Source organism: Chinchilla lanigera, unplaced genomic scaffold, assembly GCF_000276665.1.
Source record: "Chinchilla lanigera isolate Chin_1 unplaced genomic scaffold, ChiLan1.0 scaffold00021, whole genome shotgun sequence".
Lineage (NCBI taxonomy): Eukaryota > Metazoa > Chordata > Mammalia > Rodentia > Chinchillidae > Chinchilla > Chinchilla lanigera.
In genome coordinates, this window is record NW_004955422.1 from 20,006,200 (window position 1) to 20,026,984 (window position 20,785).

General features: G+C 55.7%; 1 protein-coding gene across 2 annotated transcripts; it reads right to left on the reverse strand.

Annotated features, from left to right (window-relative positions):
* Positions 1 to 248: 248 nt before the first annotated feature.
* Capn1 (calpain 1, (mu/I) large subunit) lies at positions 249 to 20,785 on the reverse strand. Of its 2 annotated transcripts, none has more exons than XM_005384509.2 (22): positions 20,683 to 20,785; positions 19,242 to 19,509; positions 19,069 to 19,138; positions 18,672 to 18,790; positions 15,230 to 15,363; positions 14,950 to 15,118; positions 14,142 to 14,225; positions 13,712 to 13,797; positions 13,298 to 13,372; positions 13,051 to 13,211; positions 6,323 to 6,498; positions 5,563 to 5,574; positions 4,603 to 4,814; positions 4,477 to 4,516; positions 3,923 to 3,988; positions 3,797 to 3,854; positions 2,966 to 3,030; positions 2,475 to 2,543; positions 2,201 to 2,279; positions 1,521 to 1,637; positions 1,201 to 1,259; positions 249 to 926 (listed from the first exon to the last, which is right to left on the reverse strand). In XM_005384509.2, the coding sequence occupies exons 2-22, from the start codon at positions 19,506 to 19,508 to the stop codon at positions 900 to 902; spliced, it is 2,145 nt and encodes a 714-aa protein (XP_005384566.1). In that variant the 5' UTR covers position 19,509; positions 20,683 to 20,785; the 3' UTR covers positions 249 to 899. The 2 variants fall into 2 exon arrangements, with proteins under 2 accessions (XP_005384566.1, XP_005384565.1); XM_005384508.2 differs by lacking the exon at positions 20,683 to 20,785 and adding an exon at positions 20,138 to 20,667.

Sequence of the window (20,785 nt, forward strand, 5' to 3'; positions counted from 1 at the left end):
GTTTCAGCCTGAGCCTTCCCCTGGCAGATGTGTGAAACGAAGGCAGAGGTCGGGCTTCCAGGCCTCAGGACGCTTAAGACCAGCCAGGCCACAAGGCCCTCAGCTGTGTGGCCTTGTCCCTGTGCCCAGTCCTCCCAACTTCCCAGGCCACGGTCACCAGGGCTCCAGCAGGGGCTTCTGAAGCCACAAGCTGAGCCCCAGGGCAAGCGACAACAGCAGGTCTGGGAGAATCACATTCCAGAGACAGATGTGGGGCTTTTTCCTTTATTATTTAGGGTTCCTCTGCAGGGAAACACGGATCTCCCCGCCTCACACACAGTGCCTCTGGTACCCCGCAACCAGTTCCTGAAGAGTCCCCTTTAAAGTCACCAATATAAAAAAAGGAGGAGCGAGGAAGGCCCAGCCACCCCAGGTGGGCAGCTCCAGGCAGGCAGGGCTACAGCAGGGTAGGCTGCAGGGCAAGGAGGGGGCTTTGGCTTCTGCCCAGGAAGGCACAGGCGATCCTGGCCCCGGGGGCTTCCTCTGGATGGCAGATTGTGCACCCCGACTACAGACTGTGCGGCTAGTGGTTATAGAGTCTGCAGGTGAGGCCAGGCGAGGGTCACGTCAGGATGCTGGTGTGGGGGCTACACCCTGCCCTGAGGCAGGAATACAGGCAAAGCTGCCTTTCTGGCTTGGTGATGGGGGATGGGCAGGGGAGCTGTCCTGAGCCCACGGCTGGGCACAGGGAGGGCCCCGCAGCTTCGCCCAGAGCAGGTGAACTGTGGTGGCTGGGAGGAGGGACAGGAGGACGAAGTGCCTTCCGGCTCCGAGGAGGCACTTGCAGCTGGCGTGGCCTGGTGTGGCCGGGCAGGAAGCCGAGGAAAGGAGAGGAGCAGCAGGGGGCACGGAGCCCCGCCTCATGCGAACATGGTCAGCTGTAACCACTGCAGAGAAGGCAGGCCAGTGGGCGGTGGCGCAGCAGACCTGGCTGCCCCAGTCTCCCTCTTCACCTGGACCCCGAGCCCAGGACCCACCCCGGGCTCAGGAGCCGCCATCGCTTTGCCCTCTTTGAGGGACCCTCACAGGAGCAGCTGCTTCTTCCCTCCTCTGCTCCCAGGAGACCAGGCTGCTGGCTCCTGCAGAGACTTCCCCGCTTCCCTCAGAACAGGGCTCCGGTAAGAAAACCTCTACCACAACCGCCCCCACTCAGAGTCCCACCTTAAACAGGTCGAAGGTGACCACGCCATCCAGATCCGTATCCAGAGTTTTGAAAAACCCTGCATATTGGAGAGAAAACAGCACGGGACTGGGAACTCACAGGGACACGCACGTGGCTCCCCCACCTCCCCACTGCCTCTCAAGCTGTCAGCTCTTAAACTGAGAGGTGGCTCTGAGAGGACTTCCCCCAGCTCAGGGGACCGAGCACGGAGCCCTCCTGAGCCTCACTGTCTGCAGCTGCCATCTGTCCCTCTACCACTCCCACCGGCTCCCAGGGCAACCGGGACAGAGAGAGAGTGGGGCCAGTCGGGGACACTCACGAAACATGGTTTCCAGCCGCACCAGGCAGCACACAAAGTTGTCGAAGTCGACGGCCAGGTCAGGTTCGGAGTACCGGGTGATAATGAGCTCATACAGCTTCTTATTGAGCTTGAAGCCTAGGCGAGAGGGTGAGTGAGGGGGCGGGGAGGACAAGCCCAGCAGGGCTCAAGGGTCACCGCCTAGGCAGGGCAGGAGCAACAAGGTGCTGGGCAAATGAGGGCCAGCTGCAGAAGAAGCGCCGGCCCCAGTCCAGCCAGGGATAAGAGCTAGCGCCGAGGGTCCAGGGGCCTGGCTGGGTCTGCTCCCTGTGTCCTGGCCTTGTCCTGAAATGTGCAGCATGGTGGAGGCGGAGGTCCACACCTCTCTCACTAGCAGCTGATGCCTGCCCTTGTCCCTCCCGGCTGTGCGGCCCAAGGTGAGCCGCTCTACCTCTCAGAGCCTCACTGTTCTTGTGTGCACAGGGGGACGATGAAGGACCCGTCCTCAGCCGGTCACAGTGAGGAGGAAGGGAAGATGCTGACACAGCACTTGGCTCAGATCACCCTCACATCACCACCGGCCACGGGGCAAGGGCTGTGGGCAGCCACTGCCACGGACCACTCAAGGAAGCAGCCTGGGACAAGAACAACGGTGCCTCCTGCCCTGGGTCCCACAGGTGCCAGCAGCCCTTGGGTCTCACCTGCAGACTCGATGGCCATCCGCATCTCGTAGGCACTCATGCTGCCTGACTTGTCCAGGTCAAACTTCCGGAAGATGGCCTGGGGTGGGGGCAGAGGGTGACGCCAGGCTGAGTCTCGCAGCTCTCCTGCCCCACTCACCCCAGAGTTGCTGAGGGTGGATCAGGCAGAGGCAGAGTCAAGGCAGACGCGCGGCCCGCACAGCCCGCCAGGGGCCTGCAGCCTGGCCCAGCCCTGCGGTGACTGAGGCCACACGGCCCGGCTGGGGCCACCCACCAGGTAATTCCGGATGCGGTTCCACAGGATGTTGAACTCCACCAGGCCCAGCTTCCCATTGCCGTCACGCTGAGCAGCCATTAAGAAGGAAACTCAGCACCTTACACCAGGCCTGTGGGAGGGGACAGCTGGGGAAGAGGGGCACTGGCCACAGGGAGAGCAGGGCAGCTGGCAGTGGTGAGGGAGCAGCAAGAGCCATGTGCGGCCGCCCCCAGGGTTAGCCGTGTTCTCTGAACTGGGTGCAGTGGGGCAGGGCGGGGAGGGTAGGGAAAGCACTAAGCCTTCCGGGCAGTTTTGCTGCAAGGCCTGTGCCTCAGTTTCCCCCTCTCAATCAACTGGAAGATGCCCAAGAAGTTTGCATGGGGCACGTGTGCATCCTTGTGCCCCCAGCTTGGTCCCCTTCTTGGCTTTGTTCCGGGGCAGGTTCACCCCAAAGTGCCTTTCAGACCCACGGCCTGCGGCAGCAGGAGACAAAGCAGACGGAAGGATACGTCCATGAGGTTCACCATGCTGCGGCACGACTCCAGGCTGAAGCCCTTGGTCCGCAGGTCTTTGTCTACAAAACACCGGTTCTGGAGGTCACCCCAGTGAGCCTCCGTGCCTGCCTCAGCTGGGAGACTGGGCAGCAGGTCATGCTCCTGCTCGTGGGTCCAGAGTCTCAAAGAGCAACGGGGGCAGAATTACAGTCAGAAGAGAGTGTGACATAATTTAGTGGGTGGGCTGGTGTCCCAGTAGCCATACTGGCACCCAATGACTGGCCCAGAGTGAAGTGAAGCCAGTGCCCAATAGAAGTGCAGGAAATTGGACAGAAAAACGGACAGGCAGGGCTTCTGCGGGCTGCCAGGGAAAGCAGAGCTTTTGCATGGACAGGAGGCCAAGGACAGGACAGACACTGGAGGTAGCAAAGCACACACAACGTGGGGCGGGCCGGTCCACACACGCAGCCAGGGCCCAGGGCGGGGCAGGGCAGGGGTGGCCCGGTCACACTCTGCTTCTCAAGCCACTTGGCCTGGGCTGGAGGGTGCGTCTTTGGGAGAAGGAAAGCCATTCCCTCAGCACTAAGGTGCTGGTGGCCAGCTCCACCACGAGCCCCCAGACCGTCCTTGGCCCACAAGGGCCCAGAGCTCATGTGGGAAGAGGGCACAGCAGGAGCAGAAGAGTCTGGGATGGAAACGGTGCTGAGCTGGGCTCTGCAAGGCAGCAGCCGGCAGCCCCAGCCCCACAGACTGAGGAGTGGGGTTTGGCTCCAGAAGCCCAGATTCTGACAGTGTGCAGAAATGGGGCAGGACAGGGTGGCAGAGCAGCCACTTGGGGACCCTCACGTTTGCCGATGATCCTGTTCAAGATGGTCTGCAGCTCCCTGACACTGATCTCCAGGTCCTGGGGAAAGAGCAGGGATGGCACCGGCCCTGGGAAGGAACCCCCTACCCCCGCAGGCCCCAGCCTACCTCCCCTGCCAGCTGCCTGAAGAGGGCTTTGAAGGTCTCATCGATCTCCTCTTCTGAGAGCACTTTCTGGGTGGAGAAGGGAGGGAACAGGTGAGGGGTGCCCCAGCCCACCTGCAGGGATGGCCGCTGAGGGAGTGGAGAGGCAATCATGGGCCACATGTCACTCCCCCTGAGCCTCACTCTGGCAACCTGTCAGGAGCCCCCCGGACTCCTGGTGCAGTTTAGTTCAGTGTGAAACGTGAACGTTCGCATCCCTGCAGCACACCCGTGGGCAGGTTCCCACCCTCTCTGAACCCAAGTTTCCTACTCAGAGGGGTCATGGGGACAGAACCCACACAGGGATGTTATGGGCAGGAAATGAGACACGCAGACCCACACAGACGAGCGATCAGGGACCAAGTCCTTGTCACAGGGCCTGTGTGAATCCAGGCACTTGGCAGTGATGGCTTTTAGCAGGAGGGGATCGGCCCTGCCAGGGGAAGCCCAGGGCCGCAGGACACCCAGGGGTGAGGGAAGCAGTGAAGGGACAGCAACCGGAGCAGTAAAGCACACACCTCGTCTGGGAGGTTGGCCTGGACCTGGTCATCCAGCTCCCTGCAGAGGGGAGACAGAGGGGCTGGTCAGGGGAAAGAAGCCTGCAGAGGGGAGGGGGGTAGGGTGGGGGGCCGTCGGTGGCTCACTGGGTCCCAGCGCTCTTCTCTGAGAAGAACCGAAGCACGAAGTCGCCCTCCTTGTTGGGCTCGAAGGTGGACGGCACCACCACGTACTCCCCCGGCGGCAGGCGGAAGCGGGTGCTGACCTCCCGAAGGTTGATGAACTGCTCCGAGCGCGCCCGGGAGGCGTTGGACAGGAAGAAGTCCCGTTTCAAGTGCACAGCCGGCTGACCCTCCAGCTGGTGGGAAGGAGGATGGGGCAGGGCTGCAGTGCCCACTTGGCTCACCCCTGGGAGCTGCCCCTGCCCTGGCCCCAGCCTCTCAGCCCTGGCTGCCCATGTGACCCTGACAAGTCGTTGTGCCTCAGTTTTCTCATCTGCCTCCCTCACCACAAAGGGTGGAGGCTCTGAGCAGCTGAGCATGAATAATCTTCTTTGGAATGCTCTGATACCATGTAAATGACAGTCCATTAACACTGGTACCTTCCCCATGTCAGACACCACAGGGCACTTGATAGGTGGCACCTGCCTGAATGCTGTCAAGGCCCTGAAAACAGTGCTATTATACCCACTTTACAGATGCAAACACCAAGGCTCAGAGCCTAAGCAACTTGTTCAAGGGTGTTGGCCACTGGCCCAACCAACACAGCGCTCCTAACCACTGCCCCAGGTGGACTCTGGGCTGAACTTACTGGGTGGAAACAGTACGACAAGGACAGTCCTATGTGTGCACATCTGCGTAGGGCTCTGAGGACCAGGGTTCAAAGCCAGCCCTCCTTGCTACCTGCTTGAGAGGTCAGGAGAGCAGTGAGCGCTCTGCCCCTTCAACAATCTTGGAAAAAGGACTTTCCAGGTAGTAAGGTGAGGTGATGTCTCAGCACTTTACACATGTGCTTGCTACGGTGCTGCCCGGCTGGGCTGGCTGGGCCCCACGAGGCCGGGTGTGTTCACGAGCAGGTAAATCCAAGCGAGCTGGAGCCACACCTACCTCTGGAGGGAGCTGCAAGACAGAAAGGAAGGGAGAGATGTGTGTGTCCTGGGGCAGAGATCCTGAGTTCTCGGCCTGCAGGGTGGGGATGAGGAGACAGGAGGCTGGGCCCTAGGCCTGGGGCCACAGAGGATGCGGCAGGGAAAGTGTCTGTGTCTGAGCTGCCTGGGCCTTAGAACAGCTAAAGCGTGGCCCAGGAACTGCAGTAAAAGCCCAGGGACATTAGAGGCCCACACCCTGCAGCCAGAGGTCTGGGATGAGCCAAGACTGTGGCCCGACTTCACCCCAGAGGCTGGGGAGATCCAGTGATCTCTGTCCCTGTCTTAAGCAGAGCTCAGGAGGGCAGACAGGTACAGGGCAGGCGTCAGAGGGACAGTCCCTGTTGCTGCCCTCCTTGCCAGCCTCTGCTCACACCCTGCTGAGGCAGGGGGCTCTCTGACACCACAGGGCAGCCCACTTGCCCACTTTTTCTCAGGCTGAGCCGAAGTCTGGCCCCAGAAGCTGTTGCTGGCCAGGTGTGAGTCAAGCCAGCTCCCTCTTCCTGAGAGCAGCATCCCGCCCTCTACAGGTGAAGGTGAATTCCAGAACTATGCCTTCTGGCAGCCAAGCGCCTCCCTCTCCTCCCCGCCTCACAAGGTGAATTTTAGGTCCCTGTCCATTGCGCATGCCTCCTGGAGGCCCCGACTCCCGCCAGCCTCAGGTGCGACCCACCAGCCTCGGGCGCCCCCAGGCGGAGCTCGCTGCAGCCGGCCGGGCTCACCTCGTACACGGCGAAGCCGATGGTTTCCATGTCGCGGCCGAAGCGGCGCTCGCGGCGGCGGTGCTTCTGCATGAGAGCGAGCACGAAGCTGCAGCCAGACTCCCGACTCCCGTAGTCATCTTCGTCGTCCACTTCCTCCAGCCGGATCTTGAACTGGGGGTTCACCCAGAAGGTGGCTGCAGGAGGAGAGGAAGCCTCGATCAGCGGCCAGCGGCGCACAGGGTCCCCTTATCCTCATCCTCACCCCCACACCTCACATTCATTCAATAAACGCTACTACGTGCATACTGTGCGCCAGGTGACAGGAACAGAGAGGCGGGTCCGAGCACATGGGGTCATTTACACATTTACAGAATAACTGCAAAGAGCAGCAAGCTGGGCTTGGTCCAGGAAGGGGGCGTGTCGGCTGAGACCCGGAGCACCAGGGCTCCGGGACTAGGCGGGAGGTGAGCAGGAGTGGGGTGCGTGGTAAGCTGAGTAGCCTGAATTAAAGAGCAAAAAGACCCCACGGATATGCTTGCAACAGGGAGGTATGTGACTACATGAGATTCTAAACGGTGGCTTTTCTGATCCCTGTCCACAGGGATGAGAAAAAGGCAAGAGAGAAGCCAGGTGTTCGGGTGCGACACTGTCATCCCAGAGCCCTGGGAGGCGGGGCCAGGAGGGTCGAAAGTTGGAACCCTGCCTGGGCAATTTAGCAAGACCCTGTCTCAAAATATCAAAGTTAAAAATAAAAAAGGGGCAGGGGTGTAACCCTGTGCAAAGGCACTGGGTTCAACCACCAGGACAAAAGGGGGAGGAGCCGAGGGAAGGAGGGGACCAGAAGGCAGAGGAGGGGAAAGGAAAAAAAGCCAGAGAAAAAGTGTGTGTGTGGGGGGGTGGCGGGGGTGGGGCTGGGGGTGTGTCTAACAGAAGCCCACAGAGAACAAAGGATAGTAGGAACTTACAACTAGGCAGTTCGGTAATTCAGCTGACTGAATAACACTTTTACTAAAATAATCAAGTGCTGGATAGAATACATGAAACTTCTCTTTATTTATTTACTTATTAATTTATCTTTTTGAGACACGGTCTCCTTGAACTCACTTTGTGAGTTCAGCCTATAGCCCAGGCTGGGCTCGAACTCAAAGCAATCCTCCGGCCTCAGCATCCCAAATGCCGGGATTACAGCTGTGCGCCACCACGTCCAACCTATAAAACTTTTTTTTAAAGATACTAGTGCCAGGCATGGCGGGGCACTCCTATAATCCCAATACTCAGGAAGCTGAGGCAGGAGGATCACTGGGTTCGAGGACAGCCTGGGCTGCATAGGAAGACCCTGTCATAAAATAAATTAAAATTAAATCAAAATAATAAAATAACATAACATAAAAAATAACTTAAAATAACATAACATAAAAAATAACATAACGTAAGATAATATAAAATAAAGATACTACAATCCATAGTACCCTTCCCTCCAAAATTTACAACAATCAGAAACAGACCATAGAGGTATCAGTGAGGACGTGGAGAAGTCAGGACCTTGCACACTTGCTGGCGGGATGAAAAATGGTGCGGCTGCTTTAGGCAACGATGGCCTGGAAGCTTCTCAGAAGGCTGGACACAGGGCTACATCTGAGCCATAACTATGCTCCTTGGTGGATGCCACAGAGAGTAAACGTGGCCACAGGAAGCTTGTACAAGGCCCTCAGAGCAGCGTTATTACAACAGCCAACAGAAGAGACAAGCACTTATCCATCAACCGATGAGTGAAGTACAAAAGGTGTGTCCAAAGAATGGAATATTACTTGACAATCAAAAGGAACCAGGCTGTGCGCAGAGAGGCTGAGGTGAGAGGACTGCAAGTTCAAGCCCAGCCCGGACAACTAAGTGGCTTAGTGAGAACTTGTCTCAGTATAAAAAATCAGGCTGGAGGTGTATCTCAGTGCAAGGGCCTGGGTTTGACCCCTGTTATCTCAAACAAGTAAATGAACCAAGCACGCATACCAACTACAACATGCGTGACCTTAAAAACATGCTAGTTGAAAGAAGTCAGTCACAAAGGACCATGCAGTATATAATTCCATTTCTATGAAACATCCTGAACGGGCTAATTCAGAGAGACAGGATGGAGCTCCGCGGCCCCGGTGGGGCTGGGGAGTGACAGTGCAGTGGGGGAGGATAGTGAATGACCCTAACATTGCCATGGATGGTGTTTGGGTCTGTGGGTACATAACTGCCACTGAATCGCACACTTTAAATGGGTGAACTAGATGCTATGTCACTTAAATCTCAAAAGCTGTTTTTTAGAAAATGGAAGCAAGTGGCCCTGTGAGGTGACTCATGCATAACCCCTGTCAACGGCTGGAGCCCGGGAGACTGAGCACAGGGCGGAGAACGAGGCCCAGGCGCAACCTAAGGGGGAGCATCCAACAGCAGGTTCCGGAACCTGCAAGCCCATGAGAACCTCCAGCGGGTAAGTGGGAAAGAAAAATAAGTCCACAGGGAGGAGAAAAAAAGTAACCTTGCAGGAAGCCTTGCCACTTTAATTCCTGCTGCCTGTAAAGCCAAGGAAACCTTATGGGACAAATTTAGTTTCCAAAAGGGCCCTGGGGTGACAGTGTCCCAGGTGACTACTGTCCAGAAGCATTCTGGAAGACCTTAAGTTGGCTGAGGATTCAGAGGACTCCCACACATCAACCTCTAGGCTATAAGAGGCACAGATCACACAAGGGGACAGAGCGCTGGCAGCGACAGTGGGCAAAACCACCCCACTGCTGGCGTGTCTTAATTTTTTTACATCTCAAAACAAAACAAAACAAACAAAAACAATCCACCAAGATTTCAGATACTGACATTATTAGACAATTAAGATTATGCTTACTGTGTTTAAAGAGATACATGACAAGTTTAAAAATATAATAATGAGCCAGGCATGGTGGCGCATGCCTGTAATCCCAGCATTCAGGAGGCTGAGGCAGGAGGATCATTGTGAGTTAGAGACTGGCCTAGGCTACAAAGTGAGATCAAGGCCAGCCTGAACTGCATAGCGAGACCCTGTCTCAAAAAAAAAATTTTTTTTGCATATATATAATGAATAGATTTGAAAAAGATCCATTAAAACTTTTAGAAATTAAAAAAAATTGAAATTAAATACTTGGAGGATTAATTATCAGACTTGACACAAGCAAAAAGAAAATTAGTGGATTGAGAATAGAGCTAAAGAAGTTGGGCATAGTGGTGCACATCTGTAATCCCAGAACTCATGAGGCTGAGGCAGGAAGATCACTGTCAGTTCAAGGGCAGCCTGGGCTACAAAGTGAGTTCAGGGCTAAACTGAAGTATACATAGTAAGACTTTGTCTCAAAAAACAAAAAAACAAACAAAACAAGAAAGAATTCAGCTAAGGAAACTGCCCAAAATCAGCCAGAGAGATTAAGAGATGGAAATAAAAACAAGAGAGAAAGAATACTGAGTGGAAAGGTCCAGCTTCCACTTAACTAGAATTCTAAGAAAGTAGAATACAATGGAGGTAATGTGTGCATGTGTGTGTGTGTAGTGCTGGGGATTGGATCCAGGGTCTTGTGCATGCTAGGCAAGCACTCTACCACTGGGCTACATCCTCAGCCCTCAGGAGGTGATATTTTAACAGATGATTGCTAAAAAAATTTCTGTCATTGTTGAAAGACAGCAATTTAGACCCAGGATGCTCGACAAATCCAAAGCAGAATGAAAAGAAACCCACACCTCAAAAAGCCAGGCCTGGTGGCGCACACCTGTAATCCCAGCCTCACCAAACAAAACTAAATCAATCCATCAATCAACCCAAAGAAAGTAGATGGAACAAGATAATGAATAAAAAGCAAAGATTGATGATAGGAAAAATACTACAAAAAGAATTGACAAAAATCAAAAATCATTTCTGTATAAAGATTAATACTGGCAAACCTCACAGGATTTATAAAATACAGAAAACTGTTACAAATATGCAATATAAACAGAGGACATTATTACAAACCAGGCATAAAGCCAGGAGCAGTGCCGCATGCCTGTAACCCCAACACTTGGAGGCGGGAGGATCACTGTGAGTTTGAGGCCAGGCTGAACTACATAGTAAGATCATATTTCAACTCTTCCCTCAAAAAAACCCAAAAACAAACCAATGAGGCATAAGAAGACAGAGGGTATACCTTTGTGCTAGAAACTCTGACTAAACAAAGAGGATACATTCTTAGAAAATACAACTCCTAAAAATAGGCTCGAGAAGGGTTCACTAATACTTGGTTCAGTTTCAAATAAAATAAAGTTGTGCACAACATAAAATTTTTTTAAAAGGCTCAAGAAGGAAAGAAAATGGGAACAATCTGATAACCATTATTCATTGTTGAACTTTCATCTTCACATTAAAAAAGCAGGCCTGACAGCTTTATGGACGAGTTCTACCAAGCACTGAAGCAACATGTCGTTTCTACCTTAGGCAAACTCTTCTAGAAAACAGAAAGAGACAGGATGTTTGAAAAATATAGCAGCAAGACCAGTATAGTTAGTGAGAGAAAAGAAAGTAACAGGGAAATCTCACTCAGAAATTTGGATGTAAAATCTGTTGTATAAAAGAGTAATATCCATTCTGGGAGGCTGAGGCAGGAGGATCACAGGTTTGAGCCCAGCCTGGACTACTTAGTCACTTACTTGGACCCTGTCTCTAAATAAATAGATAGATAGATAGATAGATTGATAGATAAATGGCTGAGGATGTAGCTCAGTGTGGTAGCCCTAGGTTCAATCCACAGTACAAAACAATAGCAGGTACACTAACACATGCCCATAATCTCAACACTCAGAAGGCTGAGGCAAGAGGATCACTGCAAGTTCAAGCCCAGCCTGGGCTACAAAGTGAGTTCAAGACCAGCCTGAATGGCATGGCAAGACCCTGTCTCAAAAAGACAAAAAAAAAATGGTATTTTACAGGACTTGATAAACCGATGCTACCATTCACATGGAAAAGCAAGGGGGCAAGAGCTAAATGGCTCTTGAAGAAGGAATTTGCCCTGTCCAATAGCAGGGCTTCCTCCAAGGATATTTATTACAAGTTAAATCAATGTTTTGTTTAGGTTTTTTTGAGACAAAGTCTCGCTACATAGCCCAGACTGCAACAGAACTCAGGGCGATCCTCCTGTCTCAGCCTCCTGAGTGCTGGGATAGGTATGTGTCACCACACCCAGCTCAATGCACTCTTGGCAGAAGGAAAGACCCAGGGGCAGAACAATGAGCTGAGACACGGCAAGGACACGACACAGCTGGCACTGCAGGATAGCCGACTCCTCGGTCACATAACAGGGAATGGTGCTTATGGACTTGGGGGGATACTGAAACGGAATTCCTGTGAGGGAGAACGCTTCCCAACAGAACTGCTAGAGAACGCAGGACAGGCGACGGGGCGGCAGTGGGTTTGGCAAAGCCAAAGCCATGCAGAAGGAAAGTGCAGGGTGGCAGCTCTTGAGGAGTTTTGCTTTCAAGGGAAGCAGAAGCCAGGGTGGGGAGGCTGAGTCAGGAGAGGGTCCCTGTATTCTTAGACCTGAGATTTTCCATAATGACATGAGAATGAGAGGGGAGGAGGAAGAAGCACAATGCTTTGTGGGGCGGGCAGGGAGGATGGGCTCTGGAGCAGCGTGGGTTCCCAGAAGCGGGGACAGTTCTGCCGCAGTCCCAGGCAGGGGCAGCACGGACAGGCAAGGTGCACACAGGGGAGTTGGGTGTGCCGACTAGGAGGAGGTGTCCCGCAGAGGCTGGAGAAAGGAGTTCAAGGCCCACCCCCCAGGCAGCTCAGGAAGACCATCAGAATACCAAGCAAGGGGCTGGGCACGGAGCAGGAGAGGCCTTTCGCAGTGAGGTAGAAGCCAGGTCCACAGATAACAGCAACACAGGAGAGAAGCTGAGCACGGAGACAATGCTACCTCATAGCACAAGGGCTGGGGACCCTGCAGAGTTGCAGAGTGCTCCCCGCCAGCTCCAGGGCTTTTTTTTCTTTTGAGACCAGGTCTTGCCCAGCTGCCAAGTTGCCCAGTCTGCCAGGCTAGGCCCAAACTTGTCATTTTCCTGCCTCAGCCTCCCAGGGTGCGGGAATTACAGCTGTGTGCCACCACACTGGCTGCAAAGTGCTCTTTTGAGGTCTGTGGCTGCCAATGAACAGGGAAAACTTGGTCCCTGTGTGACTTCTCTCTAGCCACATTCAGTGACTCGGAGCCAGCGAAGAGCTGGGCTCAGCCTGGATTGTGGTGATGCTGGGTGACAGGAACCGAGGAAACTGAATGCTTACAGGGAATGAGATCAAAATGACAACTCTAGTTAGGTGTTGCCTGTGATCCCAGCACTCAGGGAGGCTGAGGCAGGAGGACACCAAGTTCAAAACCAGCCTAGGCAATTTAGTGACTTAGCGAGATCCTGTCTCAAAATAAAAAGGGTCAAGCTGCAACTCAGAACAAAGGCCTTGGGTTCAATTCCCAGTACCACCACCACCACCAAAAAAAAAAAAAAAAAAAAAAAAAAGACTCTCACCTAACCTGGGTAAGGAGAGAAAGCAAGATGGGGATGAAGACTGCAAAAAGGCTGGCTTTCACAGTTAAAAAACTCCTCAGAGCAAATGCAAGGGACTAGCAAGCACAACTACCTCTGTGTCACAGCGGGGACACTGAGGCTCGGAGTGGTGCCGTGCCTGCCCAGGGCCCTGCATGCCCGCACTCGGTCACCTGGGTAGTTGCGGCAGCCACCCGCTGTGCTCCCGCGCCGCCAGGTGCCCTCATAGAGCTTGGTGTTCCAGTTGCGGAGGGTCCTGCTCTTGAGCGCGTCGGGAGTCAGGTTGCAGATCTCCAGGCGGGTGAACTCGCGCATGAAGTCCCGGAAGGACATCCTGGAGTCAGGGCAGAGATGAGCCACAGGCCCAGCCAGGTGGCCGTGGGTGACACGTGGGGGACGCGGCAGTGCAGGGCTCCTCACCAGAATTCCCCGTCCTCCATCTTCACCCGCAGCTGCTCCCGCGCGTATGGGTCCACATAGTTCCACTCCGAAGAGCTGTGGGGAGCAGCGCATTGCCAAGGCTTGCGGGCACCGACCCGCCTGGCCTCTCTCCCGGCGCCCTGTCCACCCTGGCCTGTGTTCATGAGCCCAGCTCCAGAGGGTTTCTTACACGGAGCCTCAGGTCCAGTTCCGGGGCAGACACCTGGCCACACCCCAAGCTGACCAGGCCCACGCAGCTTGTGATTTGTCAGGGCAGGGCCCTAGACCAGGCACCTAAAATGGGCCCCTCTGCCCAATCCCAGGTGTACCCTGGGGGCAGAGCCTCAGGCACAAACATCAGGGACACCTAAGAGCCTCCCCAAGCCGCCCCAGGCCGTACCGCCTGCCCCTCACCTGTCGCTCCAGGCTCCCGTCCACTCCACCTCGCCCCAGGGGTTCCGCATCCGGATCAGGTTCACCATCTGGCCCTGGTAGTTCACCTGTTCCCCAAAGCGCCTCTCAGCACCAGCTTCTGGAGGGAATTTTGACAGCCCTCCCTGGCCCACCTCCCGCGGCCCCTCCCCACACCCCCGCACCCTCCACACACTGAAAAGCCTGTCCCCCAGGAATGCACAGCCAGGGAGGCAGCTGTGCAACTGAGCCACAGGCAATCAGGTGAGGTGCACTAAGCACCTTGGGACGGGAGTCCCCAGGGAGAAACAGGTGCTGCAGGAAGTCAGAGGGAGAGCAGGCACCTCCCACAGCCCCATCAGGCGCCAGGGAGGCCAGGATGGGCCAGGAAGTGGGAGCCACCCTGCAGGGCAGGCCCCACCCAGGGCAGTACCTGCTTGGCCCCGGTCACAGAGTACGCGTGACCCTTCACCAACTTCTTGAAGGTGACTGCCTCCATGTCCAGGATGCTGGAGATCTGCAGAAAGACATACACGCCTGTGTCAAGCCCTGCTGGATCTGGGGCAGTGTCCCCAGCACAAATATAGCAGCTGTTGGCAGTGGCAGACATGGACCCTGCTCCCATCTCCTCCATCTTCATACAGTTCCTCAGCTCTGGGGCTGGGGGAGCCCAGGTACCATTAACACTGCCACTGGAGGCGTCCATGCACCCCACTGAGTGTCACTGGCTGGCAGAGGCCAAACAGGCGCATGTGCACATATACAGCCACGCACAGGCCCCCAGAGGGAGAAAGGAGACCGTGGGAAGGAGCCAGGTGAGGAAGGAGAAGAACGGGGCTGGGGCCAAGGGTCGCAGTGACAGTGGGGCACAGTCTGAGATTCAGGACTAGGGAAGGTGAGGTCTGGAGATGGGGGTGGGAAGGGCCAGGCAGAGGAGAGTGGCAGGCAGTGAGGACGGGGACAGGCTAGCGGTGGGCAGGGCTGAGACCAGGGGAGATCAACCAGAGGCCAGCGAACTGGGGCAGGGCATAAAGCGAGGCTGCTGCGGGAGCAGAGGAGTCAGGAGCACGAGTCTGGGGGAGGCTGGGCCTGAGGTTTGGGGGATGGAGTGGGAGGAGGGCCAGGAATGACACTGGGCACGGACATGCTGCAGTGAGCCAGCGTGGGTTGGGACAGGGAACTGCTGCATCCCAGGCCGGGTGCCAGGGTCAGGGTGGGAGCAGCAGGCCGGGCACACTCACGTCAATGGAGCAGCCCAGCAGGGAGCCCCGCTCCAGTGCCTTGAGGATGATCTGGTAGAGGTCACTGGGTGCCTTGCGCAGCTCGTACCACTCGGTGACTCCGCCTGTGAAGTCCTCAAAGCCCTCCGAGGTGCTGCCCCCCGACAGGGCCTCGTAGCTGCCGTTCACCCTGTGGGCAGTTCCAGGTCAGTGCTGTGGCATCGAGTGAGACCAGGTAAGGGGGCCAGGGGTTCCCAGCCCTGGGGCAGGAGTGGAAGCTGTTGCCTAGGTCGCTACTCACTTGGCATAGGCCTTCTCAAGCAGGGCACTCCAGAACTCACTGCCTTCCGCAGAGTGCACGAACACCAGCTTCCCGTCCTTGGTGGGCAGCAGGTCGTCCACGACCACGTCCACCCATTCCCCAAACTGCCACAGCTGTGGGGGAAAGGTACAGTGACCACCTGCTTTGGGATCCCCCAGGCCCAAGTTCCTCCCTCGTTCCTGTCACTTACTACCCTCTTACCCTGAAAAGAAGACTGAGCTGGAAAATAATCAGCTTTGAAAACTAGACATCAGAAATGCCATCCCTTGCCAAGCATGATGGTGCATGCTGGTAATCTCAGCACTCAGGAGGCTGAGGCAGGAGGATCACCAAGAGTTTGAGTCCCACCTGGGCTACATAATGAATTCAAGACCAGCCTGAACTACATAGCAAGATCTTGTCTCAAAACCAAACCAAAGCAAACATAACAAACAAAAAAACGTCAGCCCCAATGAACCTATCCTCCCCTTTCCTACCATCACTACTCTCTTGCTCAGTGGCTACTCTGTAAAGCAGGAGAGGCCAGGACAGGCTGACTGGGGCTGGCATTTTTGAACTCCAGTTTTCAAGGCTGATTATTTTCCAGCTAGGTCTTATTTTGCAGGGAGCATGGTAGATGCATGATTGTAATCACATATACTAGAGACATGTATAGTACACATAAGCTATATGTATTTCTCGTGTACTAGATACACCTATATAGCCACACAGTCAGCCATCCACAGGTTCCACAACCATAGATACAACCAACTGATGAACCACAGAGTCAACCATTCTACAAAAAATACTACTGTATTTTTTAACAAATGCATCTGAGCCAAGCACAGTGGTATACATGTTGTAAGTCCAACACTTTGGGAGGCTGAGGCAGGAGGATCACAAACTCAAGTCTTGTCTGGGCAACTTAGTGAGACCCTGGTTCAACAAAATGGCTGAGAGCCAGGCATAAGCACACCTGTAAAACCAGGACTCTGCAAGGCTGAGACAGGACTGTGAGTTCAAGCCCAGTGTAGACAGCTTAGCCACTTAGCAGAATCTTGTCTCAAAAAGGTGGAGAGGCTGGGGCAGTAGCTTAGTTCAGGGGCCCTGGGTTCAAGCCTCAGTACCAACCAAAACAAAATCCAGGCGCTGCTAGGCACAGTGGTACACCTCCAATCCCAGCTATTCAGACGACTAAGGTAGAAAGACTAAGGTAGAAAGACTGAAACTTCGAGGCTAGCCCAGGCAACTTTGCAAGACTCTGTCTTAAAATAAAAATTAAAAAGTAACAACAAAAAAGGGCTGTGGATGCAGCTGGCTAGCTAAGTGCCAGGCCCTAGGTTGGAGCCCCAGTACCCCCCAAGCATCAGTATTTTCTTGTCGTTATTCCCAAGACAATACAGTCTAACAAGTACAGTACTTAATTAGCACCTACATTGTATTAGGTATAAGTCATTTAGAGATGTCAGAGTACAGGAGGATGCGGAGGGTATGTGAAAGCCATAGCAAATATCACAGCAATTTATATGTAAAGGACCTGAGCATCCATGGGGGTCTTGGAACACATCTCTGAGGACAAGGAGGGAAGTGCATGTAGACACCGGATCCTGCGTAAGTTATCCACTCTGAACCCCTCAGCTCCTTCCCACTGAAGTGAGCAGCAGTGCCTTCTTCATAGGAAAGTTAAACAGTTTCATGTGGGTAAAGTTAGCGCAAGACTGAGCTCAGATGTGGAAAGTGTGCGAAGCAATCTGGCCTGTTCTGTTCAAACCAACCCCATGCTAGGCCCTGTCCCTACCTCTCTCTGCTCCATTCTAGGGCTAGGTATGGAGGCACACACGTGTGCACGCATGCATGAGTGAACACACACACACGCACACGTGGTGACCAAAATAGGCAGTGAATGTTTAAATGTAGTTCTGGCCGGGCATGGTGGCACATGCCTGTAATCCCAGCACTCAGGAGGCTGAGGCAGGAGGATCATTGCGAATTCGAGACCAGCCTGGGCTACATAGTGAGCTCAAGGCCAGCTTGAACTGCATAGCAAGACCATGCCTCAAAAAGACAAAAAAAAAAAAAAAAAAAAAAAGGTAGCTCTGGGTGTCCTCTTGCCTGGGTGTCTCTACAGGCAGAAATACAGTGAGGGCTGCTGCCTTGTGTCATCCAAAGGGAAGATGGGCTCCTAAAAACACTGCGGTGCATCCTCATCTCCCTAACTCTTCTCCAAAGTGAAAATGAGCACACAAGGAAGACATTCTGCATGGATTCAGGACATCTAGGCAGCCAGGACAGCACAATTAAAGACACGCCTGAAAAAGGTCTTCCAGTATTTCAGCCAGTGCTAAGAAGGATGGGATGTGTGTGTCAGAAGCAAGGGGAACTCATGGCAATGTTTCTTTTATTGTAATAAAATTTTTAAAAATGTAGCCACACACGGATGTGCATAACCAGATGTAGAATGAAAATGTGGTACCCAGATCCTTCTACCACAAGATAGGTGGGGCTCGTTCCCTGCAATCTTGAGATCTGCTTAGAGCTGTCTAGGGACAGGTTTCCCAAGGCAGTAGTCGGGGTGGGGCTCAGACCCCAGCCACCTAAGCCCAAGCCCGCCAAGAACAGTGCGGGGAGTAGGGCAAAAGGGTCCGTGGAGCCGGGGTATACGAGGGAGGGATATTGAAAGGGCCAATCAGAAGCCAGGGAGGAACGGATTGGAAGGCTGAGAGAAGGAGGCGGGGAAAGGGGTGGGAAGGCCACGCCCCTGCGGACTAGCGCGGGGCAGGTGTGGCCCTCCGCAATTGTGGCTCGGCCTGGTGGCCTTTGTCCTTGCGCAAGTGGAGAATAACGTGCTACGGGCTCTCTGACTAGGTGGAAGGATGGGACACCTACGGTAGCGTCCTTCTGGATGGCTGGGACTACCAAGGCTGGTGATTACCAATCAAGGTTGCCAAGCCCAGCTTACTGAGAATTCATTTGTATGACTTGAAAAATGGGCCCTGTCTCAAACGTCAGGAGGAACTGGTGTAAACACTCCTGAGTCTTTCTTTTCCGTCAGGCTGTCAGAGACTGCCAGAGCGCGTAAGCTGGGAGACGGCAGAACCGACAAGTGAAGAACAGTCCCGTTTTCCAGCAGAACATTCCTTTTCCAGAGGCAGAAACTGAGGCCCCAGCGAGAAGAAGCTGTCCCACAGGATATAACACAGAAGTCTTTCTACGCCTCCGCTTTCTGCCTGATCCGCACAACCACCCAGGAGAGCTGCCAGCAGAAATACCTGCCGGGCTGTCTCACACATGACCGGAGGGGCACGGCGAGGGCAAATACCTGCCAGAGGGAGGGCTGCCCCTGCAGGGTGTGGCCCATCACCCTAAGTCCAGGGTGCTAGGGCCTCCTTCCCCATCGCCTCCACTACCTGCTACCCTTCCTCCCAGGGGCCGGGCCCTTCACCTGGAAGTGGAAGATGCCGGCATAGCCATCCTGGAAGCTCTGGCCGTGGGGAACCACTCGGTGAAGAAGGGTGTCGTTCAGAGTGAGGGAGGCGATGGCAGCCAGGAGCCAGCAGTCCCCTGGGATGGAAAAGACCCGTGTCAGGACTGCTCTGTGGCTCTGCTGCGGGTGTGTGTGTGTGTGTGTGTGTGTGTGTGTGTGTGTGCACTCCTGGGTACCATAGTGGTACCCTGGGTGGGGGGCCCTGAATGCCTCTCTGCTTACAGACAAGATCCAGGAACTGGGCAAACCAGCCCCAGTGCTGATAGCCAGAGCCTGTTGGGGCCTGCAGGAGGGAGGGGCGGGAATGGGGAACTGTCGTGGAAAAAGCACCCAGAACCCCACCCCGGGGGCCTACCTAGTGCTCCCTGGCAGATGTCTGTGCGCGTGGCTCCGTCCACGATGAACTGGGGGTTTGACAACAGCTCCTGCAAGAGCCAGAGTCCTGTCCCTGCGCCAGTCCCTCCTAGAAACCCACTGCCCACCCAGGATCAGGGTCAACAGAGTCCCACTCAAGGTGGCCCCTCTCACCATGGGGCGCTTCCACTTGACGCCATAGGTCTTGGAGGAGTTGGGACCCAGCTCTTTGTAGCCCAGGCTCTGGGGCACTGGGGGGAAGGCCTCGTCTCGGAAGAGGGTTCCACTCTGTAGGCATCTCGCCCGCAACTGCTCATAATCCTGGCCCAGGTACTTGATGGCGTTCTCATGGCGCCCCAGGCCTAGATCCTTGGCCCGTTGCTTCTGCACTTGAGCTGACACCCCCGTGCAGTAAACGGGTGTGATGAACTCCTCCGCCATCCTGTGGGGCAGGCGGGTCTGCAGAGAACCTTTCCAGGACTCGAACCCAGTTCCCGCCTGCCCGAGATTCTCTCCTGCCCTAGCCTCCCTTTCTCCCCAAACCCAGATTTCTGCCCTCCTCACAGAGCTAAGGGCTCCAGGAAAGGGCTCCCCAGGTCCCCGGTATTCTGACCCCCACCTCTCCCTCCCCTCACTCCCAGAGTCCTAGCCGGCAGCTCTGTGGTCAGCCCGCGGCCAGGTGCACAGGGCGGAGCCCTTCTTTAACTCAGGGAACTGGAAAGGTGGAGGGGGAGGGGAGGGAAGGTCTCTGACCCTATTGGCCCGCCTGTTAACCCCTCCCCAAATTAGCCAAGCTCCTGTTCACCAGTTCCTTTCCCCCGTTTAGGGACTGAAAACCCCAGGCAAGAAGGGCCCCTCTCCTCAGACCCCACCCCCAGACCTGGACAGCGGTGCTGCCAGGCCCCAGCCCAGCCCCTGGGGACGGTGCTGAGCCCAGGCTGGAGCTGGCGCCCCCACCACTGCCCTAGGCACGGAGCGAGCCCCGAGCAGGGGCTGATCTGGGGCAGCCCCTCAGCGCAGGAGCAGTGGCCATCACCCGAGACGCGCGGCCCGCCCACCCCACTCCTTACCTGGGGGAGGGGAGGCTGGGGCGTCGCCGAGGTCCCCGCGCCTGGCTTCCCGGGTAGCAGCTCAGGACAGGGCCCAACCAGGAAGAGCGCTCCTCCCCGCCTCTCCCTCCGCCCTCCTCCCTCCTCGGTCCTCTTCTCCGGATCCTAACCCGCTTCCCCTGGCTCTCCTTTACTGCTTCGGCACGGCTTTGACTATCTCTTACTCATGGTGTCTCCCCGCCCCTCCCTGGGCAGGCCCGGGGCCAGCTCGCGAGGACAAATTCGCCTAAGGCAGGGTTGTCCCCGGGGAGGGGCCAGCGCCTGCCGGGGTGGGGCGGCGGGCCCGGGACGGAAGGGCAGGCGGGGGAGGGGAGCGCAGGACAGGGGGTATTTTTAACCCGGGCCAGCAGCTCGGGTTGCAGGGCTGGCGGCCGCACCCCACCCTCGCTCGCGCGGGCATTCCGGGGTGATCGTCGCCAGCAGCCCGGGCACCCGCGCTGCGCCCCCGACTCCGCCCGCGCGGCCGCAGCTGCCCTCGCCCCTCCCGGCCGGCTGAGATTGATTACCTCGGGAGGCAGCAGCTGCTCGGCGGTGGGCGGACCCCGGCCGGACTCTCAGCAGACGGCGGCCCCTCCCCAGCCCGGCCCGCAGCACCCCGGCTCCGGGCCC